Here is an 11621-nt window from a genome sequence, read left to right as displayed (position 1 = left end):
TCACAGAAACCATAGGTTGAAAAACAGTACTTTTTTTGTGCGGTATCCTATGTTATAGAAACTACTAGTTTCTTTCGTTGGGACTGCCCTCGTCAACACCGACAGGACAGCGTAGCCCAACCCCGTGACTCTTGGCGCCCACGCCGCGTCCGGCTTATTACTGCTGGGCCACGGTGAAGTTGTGCTACTCCCCAACGCTACTGTAGAATCTTTTGGACCGCCCGATGAAGGAGTCAACGGTTCAGATCGGTAGCTCCATTAACCCAGTCCACAACGCAGACGAATTAGTCCTCGTGGTTCATGACACCTCATTGCACTGCGGGCATTGCTCGGCTAATTGTTCTCTATGCCAAGTTGATCCAAATTGCAATAGTGGCACGACAGCCTGTTTGCTGGTCGCTTGCTCGTAAATGATCATAAATTTTCAGTCAAAAATAACTTTTTTTTTCTCTCACACCAAACCAGCCAGCAGTAAATAATTCATGATACGATACGGCCACTGGACAGTACACTAAATAAGTGCACGCTCAATTAGTTTCCATCTAGACCACGCATGAATGCATCAAGACGGATCCGGGAGGAGCATCTGGAGCAGCATGTCGTTCCAGGCGTCGATGGGGCCGGGCAGGCACCAGTGCACGCAGTCATGGTACAGCGTCACGTTCTCGTGCGGCCAGTGCCCGTACCTGCTCGGGTGGCCGTCGGGCCGGAGCACCATCGCCGCCGTGGTGTCCATCAGCACCAGCCTCGTGCCCCCGCCGCTGGCCTCCGCCTCCGCCTTGGCCCTGGCGAACTCTTCCACCTGCACCGCGTGGAGGTCGAGGTCCAGCCCGGCCATCCGCGTCTCGTTGGCCGCGAACGGGCGGGTCCGGCGGCAGTCGCCGCCCCGGTCCCACTCCCCGCCCTCGAAGTGCGACGTCGGCGACAGCGTCCGCAGGATCAGGGTCCCGTTGAAGCCTGGCCCCGTCAGCACGCGGAGCGCGGAGCGGAACGCCATGCGCAGGGAGTAGCGCAGCGTCAGGTCCGGGACGCCCGGGACGAGGCAGTAGTGGCACCCGACGACGCGCCCGCCGCCCGCGTAGAACACGGCCGGCCGGTTGAACCAGGTCGCCGCCGAGAGCACGACGCGGTCGAAGCCCGAGACGGCGTCGCGCCACGCCGCGTCCGGCTCGTCCAGGTAGATGTCCCACATCCACCGGCGCGGGTCCGGCTGGTGCCCCCGCACCAGGAACGGCGACCAGAAGATGGCCATGGTGAAGTTGTACGCCTCGTAGTGCATTGTCCGGAACTCTGGATTCGTCGTCGTCGAGATGTCTTTGGGGTACGCCACCTGCAAACAATTTAGCAGATGGCATCAGAAATCAAAATGACAACTGAATCCCAATTATCTAGTTCAGTTACTATTAATCGTCAAAATTAGTGCACAAATTGTCAGCCAACGTGTTTTTCTCTCGCGACGAACCAGCACCGGCCGGGCTCCAGCGAACAGGCCGAAAAAGAGAAAAGAATGTTTTGTTGCAACTTGAAGGAGCAGCGGAGATAAAGGCAATAATGCAGAGTAAATTAGGCACCTTGGATAGCAGGCACACGAGGGACTGCATGTGGTTCCTGGCGAGCGAGTCCCCGACGAACGCCAGCGACGAGTTCCGGACGGCGTCGAAGAAGGCGGCGGCGTCGAAGCGCGGCAGGTCGCAGCCGTCGGGGCGCCACCGCCAGCGGAGGAAGCCGCGGTCGGGGCGGCCATACTTCATGCAGTTCTGGTGCTCCTGGATGAGCGGGCAGGTGAGGTTGGTGTAGTACGGCGCGTCCTCGTCGGGGACCCACTCGCCCGGCCGGAAGATGTCGCACCCGCTGGGCACCCGGGAAGCGGCGGCAGAAGGCGAGGGCCTGGACGGAGAAGGCAGGGAGACGCCGGAGCGGTATGCGTCGAGGATGGAGCACGGGCGGCGCGCCGTGGCGAGGAGGAGGAGTACGAGGGCGACGACGGCGAGCGCCGGCAGCGACGCCGCGGTCGGGGTGACGACGAGCTGGAGCTTGTGCATCGGCAGATCCGACGCGATGCCCGGCAGCCGCAGCCGCAGGTTGCTGCTGCGCTTCTGCTCGATCTTTGCTTGCATTTTGAGCTGGAAGAAGAGGGAAGAGAGCTGGAAGAAGTAGCCTCTCTCGGTAAAAAATGTGGCGTTGCCGGCTGTCGTCGTCCGGCAGTTATTATTCTACTAGTAATAATAATATAATATAATCCAAGGACGGATATGAGTGGGCCGCTTGGCGCATGTGATGTGTGGAGCACCCTGTCAGCCCGGACACACTTTTAGGGCCTATTTGGTCCTCTTCAAGGCAGATCACGTGGGCGTCCGTCCGTGTGAAGTGTGATCAAGTGGATGATGCAGCTCTATGTGTTTAAACGCTCCGGCGGCAATCTGCCAATCTCTCTTGATGGCTCAGAATCAGAATTTTCGAGAAGCCAACAATACGTTACGGATTTCCTTTTTCGAACCACTACTACGTACAGACGTTGTGAATTGAATGCACAAAGAGACCGTGTCGGCCGTGCAAAAAGACGTTGTGAATGGAAGCCACAGGTGAGGTGGCGTGGCGTGGCGCGTGCGGCCAGTGGGACGCCTTGTGGCATCAATGTGTCACCAAAAGAGAAGCAAGTCCTACCACCGTGTCCCGCCTGACATGATCCATCCGAATCGAGCGCCGGTAATGATCGGAAGCACTACCGCCCAGCCTGGCAATGGTCATCACTGCCACTGCCACTGCCACTGCCTCGCCCGCGTCTCCTGCCAAACGCCTGACAAACTATCAGCCTGTTCGTTTGGCAGTAATAATCCAAAAACAGTCGGAGACTTTTTTGAGAAACAAAAACAGTCAAAGACTTGGCTTACCTAAAATTTGGCAACACGTGCAAAGACCCAACAGCAATTGTGTAATTAGCCCATGTGCACGGCCCAACTGGCTTCTAACACTACAGCCCAACACATGTACGGTACCAGCACCTGCGAGGGCCGAGTGGCGGCCCAGCTAGCCATATCTTCACTCTCGGCTGCTGCTGACGCTGGGCGACTCAAATTTAACGTAAAGCTGGTAAGCCAGTTGGTGGGCTGCAACGCCAGCCTAACTATCTCCTCCTATCTGTTCGGGAGTTTCTCAAAAAAAAAAAAAAATCCTCTCACTCAGTTGATCCTATCTGCTCATCCACTCTAGGGGGTAATGGACACCGCGTGGACGAGGCACGAGGCACCTGCAGCGTCCTCCACCGACCACCACCCAAGCGTGGAGCGGCATGGCCTCCCGCCTCCGAGGTGCAGTGCTCGGCCGCTAGCCCTACTAGGCACGATGCTCGGTTGCTGGCCCTGCCAGGCGCAGCGTGCGACTGCCCTCTCTCAGTCGTGCGACCGGTGCCTCCCCACTGCCTCTGGTGAAACTCCACACACCGATGAGTCTCCATTCTCTCAAGTAGCAAGGAGATGTTGCGCTAAAAGCGCATATTACAAGCGTATGTTTCAAGTGTTTCAGAGGTATGTTGTAATTGTTTTCATACGGATGTTGCATAAGTAGATCGGGATGTTGCATACGATGTAATGGTTGTACATTTATGTTGCGAGCGTCTGTTTCCGATGTTTTATCTGTTTTTTAGATGTATGTTGCACGCGTGTTTATCTGGATGTTGCATATGTTTCACACATATGTTTGTGTTTTTATCTAGATGTTGCATATATTCGTAATGGGTTTTAAGTATTTTTTACAAATATTTCAGACATATGTTTCAAGTGTTTCATCTATCTTCTTTTGTATATTACATGTATGTCTCTGGATGTTTCAAAGTAGACTAGATATTGCACATGGGATACGTACGGAGAGCGAGAGGAGGCACGAGCGGCCCCCGTGCGGGCAACGTCCGGGCGACCGAACTTTTTACTATTTGGCCCTTTTTTCGAAAGTTTCTCTCAAATAGACCCCCGGCGGAAACAATTCCAGAAATGGACCCTTGGCTCAGCGCCACGGTCACTGGCGCCGAGGTCCTGGGCACGGGAAAATGGCCTGCCAGGGGCTCGACGCCAGAGTGACTGGCGCCGAGCTCGGCGCCGAGCCACCTGCATTTAACAGCCTGCACTTCTTCTCCGAGCGCTCTTCCTCTTATTTCTCCTCCGTCTCGGGTTTTTTTCTCGCCACTTCACCCTACCTCACAATCACCGGCAACTTAGAATTTTGGCTAAGTCCCTAAATTTACCATGAGATGGATATTTAAAATTTTTGCTATGACTTGGAGACTAGAATTTTACCATGACTTGGACATTGACAAATTTTAAATTTTACCATGATTTGGATATTGAGAAATGTGGCTAACTCTAGAGTTTTACACTGACTTGATATTTGAGCACTTAAAACAACGTAGAAATACTTAGGATAAAAAATGATCTAGGGTTCATGTTGATGAACGAGCCTAAAAATATTTCTAAGTGTTGGATCAATAGTTAACACCCTTTTTCATGATGCAGTTTTGACCACAGTAAAACTATAGTTTCTTTTCTAATATAAAGTTTGACCTTTAATAGAAGTTGTAGTTTGAGTTGAGTACAACAAACTTTGTTTTTGGACCTAAACCTAAATCAGTTTGCGATATTTTATCTTCCAAATTTGTATAGCAACTCAATTTAATACCTTACTACGAGTTTGAGTACTCTCTGAGGATATGACAACAAAACAAGTCTCGTCAAGTTTGGACTTAGCCACGGTAAAAAATCAGACCATCTCGTGGTAAATATACATATGTCACAATAAAATTCAATATGGCATTGCCATGGTAAAAATTCAAATTACATATCCATGGTAATTCTAGTCTCTAAGTCATAGCAAAAATTCAGACTTAGCCATTTTTGCATATGTCTGTCCCACGGTAAAAATCAAATTTGACAATGTCCAAGTCATGGTAAAAATCCAGGCTTAGCAAATTTCAGCATGTCCATCTCATGGTAAATTTAAAGATTTAGCCAAAATTTTATATATCCATCTCACGGTAAAACTAGGGTGTTAGGTTAAATTTAGGGTGTTTGATGTGCTTACTAACCATCGGCCTCACCAAACGTAGGCCTCCAAAGGTCAAGGTCAACCCTTCTGTTCTGCTCGCGCATCAATCGACCCAATCGACCATTCTATTATGCTTGCTAACCATACGTTTGGTAAATTTAAAGACTTAGCAAAAATTTTAAATATCCATCTCACGGTAAATTTAGGGACTTAGCCGAAATTCTAAGTTGCCGGTGATTGTGAGGTAGGGTGAAGTGGCGAGAAAAAAACCCGAGACGGAAGAGAAATAAGAGGAAGAGCGCTCGGAGAAGAAGTGCAGGCTGTTAAATGCAGGTGACTCGGCGCCATTCAGACTGGTGCTGAGCTCGGCGCCAAGATCTACGGCGCCGAGCTCGGCGCCGGTCACTCTGGCGCCGAGCCCCTGGCAGGCCATTTTCCCGTGCCCAGGACCTCGGCGCCAGTCACTCTGGCGCCGAGCCAAGGATTTATTTCTAAAATTGTTTCCACCAGGGGTCTATTTGAGAGAAACTTCCGAAAAAATGATCGAATAGTAAAAAGTTCGGTCCGGGCGACGCGGAACACCCCCCGGTCGCGACATGGCGATGTCCGGGCAGCCTAGGCTTCCGCGTGGATGCACGAAACGGGGGCGCGAAAATGGACGGTAACCTCGGGCGTTTGTCCGGTGCCGCAAATTTAAGTATATTTTTCACATTAGCGTCTAAAAAAAGTATATTTCTGTCACGTACGTTGATCTGGCCACGACCACGAGCATAGCATTTGCGAATATTGTCACGAGCCACGCCTATCTCCATGAGCCAGTCAGTCGAGCACACTTCGTTGAGTTGACTTTTCGATGCCTGCGTGTCCTCCCACTACTTAAGCACTTGTCCCAGCAGTATTTCAACATTCTATAAGCTGCGTTGACTGACCATCAATCTCAAATTATAATCACGGATCACATTCTGCCCCCCCTCTAACTAGCACCCGCACTTGCGCTGCACTGCACCACGCCATCTGCTGGAAGGTCACCAATGAAGACACTCACGGTGATCCAATCCATTCGTGGCCTCCTCATCGGAGATCATCGCCGGAGCCGCCACGCCGTTCCCAAGATCAAGTCCGTTCCCGCCCTCGCTGCCGTCCTCTGCTTCGCTGGTGCCACGTTGTCCGTTCTTTTTCTCGGGCGCCCCTTCCAATGGTGGTCGCCTTCGCCCACGCCCACCTCCTCCTCCCTCAGCGCCGGCGGCGCCGGCGCCGCCTGCGACCCCACGCGAGGCCTGTGGGTGCGCGACCCCACCGCGCGGCCGCACTACACCAACGCGACGTGCGCGTTCATCGAGGGCTACCAGAACTGCATGAAGCACGGCAAGCCAAGCATGGAGTTCCTGCGGTGGCGGTGGCAGCCAGAGCCAGACGGTGGCTGCGGCGAACTGGAGCGCTTCGACGCGGCGCGGTTCTTCGGGCTCGTCCGGGGCAGGTCGATCCTCTTCGTCGGGGACTCCCTGGCCAGCAGCCACGTCCGGTCGCTCGTGTGCACCTTGTCGCAGGTGGAGTCCCCGTCGAGGTCGTCGCGCTCGGCGGAGGGATTCGAGTACTGGCGGTTCCCGGCGCACGCGTTCACGGTCGCCTTCTTCTGGACGCCGTTCCAGGTGCGGTGGCGCCTGACGCGGGGGCCGCCCGAGGCGGTCGGGCCCGACCGGCAGGGCGAGGTGTTCGCTGGCCCCAGCGACCTCCACCTCGACGAGCCCGACGGGCGGTGGACGGCGGCCGCCAAGGACCACGACTACGTGGTCGTGTCCGCGTCGCACTGGTTCGCGCGCCCTGCCGTGTACTACAGCGGCGGCCAGGTCGTCGGGTGCCACCGCTGCGACATGGCTAACGTCACCGCGCTCACGTCGCAGTACGCGCAGCGGGCCGCGTTCCGCACCGTGCTCTGGGCGCTAGCCGGCGGGATGGAGGGGTTCAAGGGGACCGCCGTCCTGCGGACGGTGGCGCCGACGCACTACGAGAACGGCGGGTGGTTCGACGGCGGGGAGTGCACCGCCACGCGGCCGGCCGACCCCGAGGACCCGCCGCTGGAGATGGCGGAGCCGGAGCGCGACTTCTACGCGGCGCAGGTGGAGGAGTTCGCGGCGGCGGCGGAGGACGCGAGGAGGAACGGCGTGCGGCTGAGGATGATGGACGTGACCAAGATGATGCTGCGCCGCCCGGACGGGCACCCTGACAGGTACGGCCACGGCCCCGGCGACCACGAAGGCTTCGACATCGACTGCCTGCACTGGTGCCTGCCGGGACCGATCGACGTGTGGAACGAGCTGCTGCTTCAGATCCTGGCCGGCCGTTATTAGACGCATTCATTAGACAAGGAAAAATCATTTTAATTCCAATGTTTTTGTTCTATCGAAACACTCATTATTCGTGATGAAGCACACAAATATATATACTCGATTGATGACACAGGCGCTTAGGTCGGCTGTTCTTGGCAATTTGCACGATCTTCCCCTGTCCGTGTGAGCAATGCCAGGGCAATGCATCATAAACCGTCCGCAGCTGCGTTCATTTCCAGCGAACTAAATTAAGTCCGCCTGCAATCAGTTCGACGACTAAACACATTTTGCCATCGTCTACCTACGGAGCAAACCACGTTCGTCTGATTATATTCACAGACCAAGACTTGAACAAAAAGGTATATGTACGCGCGGAAGCACGTATGCACGGCGTTCAGCAGCCGCAGCAGGCGCCCGTGGCAGGTGAGTCATATTGCAACATGTACAACACTCAATCTATTTTTAAAACATCTAGATAGAACTTTTGCAAGCATCTGAAGAAAGATAAAATACTTGAAACATGTGTCTGAAACACTTACGAAAACATCTAAAAACACTTGAAAACTCATTGCAAAACATACATAACATCCCGACAAAAACACTTGCAAACATATGCGTGAAACATACGCAACATCCAAATAAAAACACTTGCAATATACGTCCTGAAAAAAATAGATAAAACATTTGTAACAGACGCTTACAACATACGTGTATAGCAATTGCAACATATGCAATATCCCGATCTATTTTTGCAACATATATATGAAACACTTGCAACATACCTCTGAAACAACTGCAACAATTGAAATATACGTTTGCAACATAGGGGGAGAGCTCCAGCCGCCAAGGTGGGAGTCGGCGGCGTGCGAGCACTACTAGCACCGGCCGGCGGCCGTGCTCGTGGGTGCCCCTTAGCTCGGCTAGAGATGACCTGAGGCGCCCGGCACGTGCGCCCAGCCGCCATCTGCAGGGGCAACGGCGGCGGCCCTGTGGCGACGACAGCATTGGGTTGGGGAAGAGGCCGGGGAGGCACTGCGCGAACTGAGGGGGGAGACGACATGATCAGCTTGGGTGGAGGAAGGAAGCAACGATGACGGGGCGGGCTCTACTGCTGCTAGTGGACACGAGAGAGACCTGGAGATGGGGAGGGCGAGACGGAGCGAAGAGATAGAGAGACGGGCGAGGCGAAGTGGAAGCCGCATCCGAACCGAAGCGAGCGGATGGACGCCCGCGTCCGAGTATTTCTAAAACTGTAATCATCATCAATGATAAAAGACCAATGTTATCTATTCTGTTTTATAAAAAATATTCACTTCTGCCATTAAGAAAAAAACATTCCTAAATTCATATCTGAACTATTCACATATGCCATTATAAAAAATAATTTAAAATAATCCATAAATTTGCATCTAAATTATCCTACGTCAGCTATTATGAAAGATAATTTGAAATAATGCTACAAATTTGCTTCTAATTACCCTACTCTACCTCTACTTTTATAACATCTCCAACAGTAAGTAGATAGTCCTTGTTTTCTATTGGTATGGTTCCTGGAGACCTCCAACAGTACTACCAAAAGAATCCTTCCTATTCTCTTTCTCTCCAATTTACCCAGGGTTGGCCCTCTGTCTTTCTTCATTTCAACTCCACAATTCAACCATAAAATATTATAAATGTGTATATTTGATCCATATTTATTTCCATTGTACGTTTCATTTACCATTTTTGTCTTCTTTTTTAATCAATAATTCTCTCTTATTGTCTGGTTTGTATTTATTTTGTGATTTTTAAACTCTAAAAAATTATATACTTGTTTAGGCAAATTTTTAAAGTCCAAATTCAGTACTTTTATTTAACAACTTGAAAACAGATTAAGGATTTCAAAGTTCATTTGCAAATTGTTAAAATAGTATATTTGAAATGTGGAACTAGTAAATTTGAAATAATGAATCTTCTAAAGTTTAAAAGTATTCGTTTAGAATTTGTTGCATTAATAAATAACACCATGGTTCCAACGGATTCGTCGGAAACAACTTTATGTTGACAAAAATATATTTCAAATTCATGAAACAACTTTCCCACTCACGACAAACCACATTGTGCCACCTGTCCCGCCTGCGCCTACATGCCGTGAAAACTGACGACCATGAACGACAGCAAGATGAACTAGAGCAAAAACGCTCCACAGTTTAAGGCCAGCCTCCTCTTGCACACACTTGTTGCCCTCGTCTCCCTCTTCTGCGTTTTGTCCTTGACCTCCTCATCAACCCCAAAACAACAGGAGAACAAACAACCGTCAAAGCTCACTCTTTTCTGCACAAAAAAGACATTCTTTCTCTCACACAAGCAGACAGAGTTACCACAACGAGCACCCACTACGTATCTACACTGCTAATTCTCCCCATCTCTTGCTCCAAATTAAACCACCAATCAAGAACCGCATCAGGATCAGCCAGAAATCCCAATCTTACACTGACTGCACAGAGATATATATCTGCATCTATCTGCATGTAGCAAGATCATACCAATTGATCTCTACTACTATTACTACTACAGATGCACCGTTCGTGTTTATACTCAGGTGGGCTGCAGTTTGCAAGTTAATTTGCAGCACGCAACCACACAGGTGCTGTCATCGTCAATGGCGAGGCTGAGCCACGGCCTCCTGGGCGCTCTGAACCTGGTGACGCTCCTCCTGTCCTCGCCAGTGCTGTGCGCGGGCGTGTTCTTCCTCACGCGCGCCACCACGGAGTGCGAGCGCGCCCTGCAGATCCCCGTCGTCGCGTTCGGCTGCGCACTGCTGCTGCTCTCGCTCGTCGGCCTCGCCGGCGCCTGCGGGCGCCTCGACGCCTGCGGGCGCCGCGACGCCGCGGCGCCGTTCCTCTGGGTGTACGTGGTCTTCATGTTCCTGCTCGTCGTCGCCGTGTTCGCGTTCGTGGTCACCAACCGGGGCGCGGGCAGCGCCGTGTCCGGGCGCGGGTACAGGGAGTACCGCCTCGGGGACTACGCCGGCTGGCTGCAGGCACGGATCGCCGAGCCGGAGACGTGGCGGCAAGTCGAGAGCTGCCTCTCTCAGGCGCGCGTGTGCGGCGGCCGGCTCCGTGGTGCCGTGGGGCAGGACGCCATGGAATTCTACAGGCAACACCTCTCGCCAATCCAGGTACACTCACATTGTGATAAAATCAGAAACGACCGTCAACTCGTGAGTTTCATACGTGTTCGCTTGCAACGGTGCAGTCTGGTGGCTGCAAGCCGCCGACGTGGTGCAGGTTCCGGTACGTGAACGCCACGTTCTGGGAGGCCCCGAGATCGGGGTCGTTGTCTCCGGCGGCAGCCAGTGACGGTGACTGACGGGCATGGAGCAACGACCGGCACGTGCTTTGTTTCGAGTGCGACGCATGCAAGGCCGGCGTGTTGGAGACTGTCAAGAAGAAGTGGAAGACAGTGGCGATCGTGAACGTTTCCCTCCTCGCGTTCCTTATCGTTGTCTACACGATCGGGTGCTGCGCCTTGCGCAGCAAAGGTGGCAGTCGTTACCTCAATGGCGGTGGCCCTGATCAAACATGAGCCACCGGCGATTGGCCAACTCCAATCGACTTGAAAATGGTTTAGGTTAGAAACCAAAGGTATCTTGATTCAAAGTTTAGAGTTGTACTACCGCTCTGTTCGATTTTGGGGAGAGGACGACCCTGAGTCCGACTCGCCGTGTGTCTCTCGGCTCACGGCTCAAGGCCACGTATATAAAAAGGTTATAATTTGTTTGGTGCCATTGCAATTCTAATGTTTCCGAATAAGAGTCATTGCTAGGATTGTAATATCACACTTCTAATATTGTGAATTATATAATAGCATATCTTTAGAACGGATAGTATATAGGGCGTTTTTCGGCCCCGCTTCGTCCCTATGGGTGACTTAGGTGGCAACTGTGCCCACATCTTTCACCACTCCTCACCCCTCCTCCCCCGTCACACCGCTGGCCGAGGGTCCGCTTGGCAGCAAGGAGGGTGTAGCATGGTGCAGCACCATCTCCCTTCTCCTTTGGTTTTCTCCCCGCCTCCCACGCCCACCCACCCACACCACCCAAGCTGACCTTATTCTTCGCATTGTCACCGACATCGATCCAACAGTTGGCGACGGCGGTTTCCTACATGGGCTAGTGGCACTTAAGTATGTCACCCTGGCATTGATCAGGTGCTCCCTCATCTGTTGAGGTGATGTGCTGGAGGATCCATGTGTGGACGTTGCAAGTTAGGTGCGCTA

The 11621-nt window shown here is 52.6% G+C and overlaps 2 protein-coding genes and 1 pseudogene across 2 annotated transcripts; 2 read left to right on the top strand and 1 right to left on the bottom strand.

Moving 5' to 3' along the window:
- Positions 1–445: 445 nt before the first annotated feature.
- On the bottom strand, positions 446–2188 carry LOC136522456 (protein trichome birefringence-like 19). The gene is made up of 2 exons (XM_066516276.1): positions 1572–2188; positions 446–1330 (listed from the first exon to the last, which is right to left on the bottom strand). The coding sequence occupies exons 1-2, from the start codon at positions 2115–2117 to the stop codon at positions 563–565; spliced, it is 1314 nt and encodes a 437-aa protein (XP_066372373.1). The 5' UTR covers positions 2118–2188; the 3' UTR covers positions 446–562.
- A 3877-nt stretch (positions 2189–6065) lies between these two features.
- On the top strand, positions 6066–7436 carry LOC136523754 (protein trichome birefringence-like 19). Its single transcript, XM_066517325.1, has one exon. The coding sequence runs from the start codon at positions 6066–6068 to the stop codon at positions 7380–7382; it is 1317 nt and encodes a 438-aa protein (XP_066373422.1). The 3' UTR covers positions 7383–7436.
- Positions 7437–9616: 2180 nt separating this feature from the next.
- LOC136524266 (tetraspanin-8-like) lies at positions 9617–11104 on the top strand (annotated as a pseudogene).
- The last annotated feature ends 517 nt before the right edge of the window (positions 11105–11621 follow it).

Source organism: Miscanthus floridulus, chromosome 18 (assembly GCF_019320115.1).
Source record: "Miscanthus floridulus cultivar M001 chromosome 18, ASM1932011v1, whole genome shotgun sequence".
In the NCBI taxonomy this organism is placed as follows: domain Eukaryota; kingdom Viridiplantae; phylum Streptophyta; class Magnoliopsida; order Poales; family Poaceae; genus Miscanthus; species Miscanthus floridulus.
The sequence above is the reverse complement of the archived record's forward strand: the minus strand, read 5'-3'. Positions and strand labels throughout refer to the sequence as shown.

Bases quoted from the DNA above. Each gene is read 5' to 3' on its own strand.
- LOC136522456 (XM_066516276.1), bottom strand. From the start codon at position 2,117: ATGCAAGCAAAGATCGAGCAGAAGCGCAGCAGCAACCTGCGGCTGCGG. The intron at 1,331-1,571 runs GTGCCTAATTTA...AATTGTTTGCAG, and splicing joins TCGTGTGCCTGCTATCCAAG to GTGGCGTACCCCAAAGACAT.
- LOC136523754 (XM_066517325.1), top strand. From the start codon at position 6,066: ATGAAGACACTCACGGTGATCCAATCCATTCGTGGCCTCCTCATCGGA.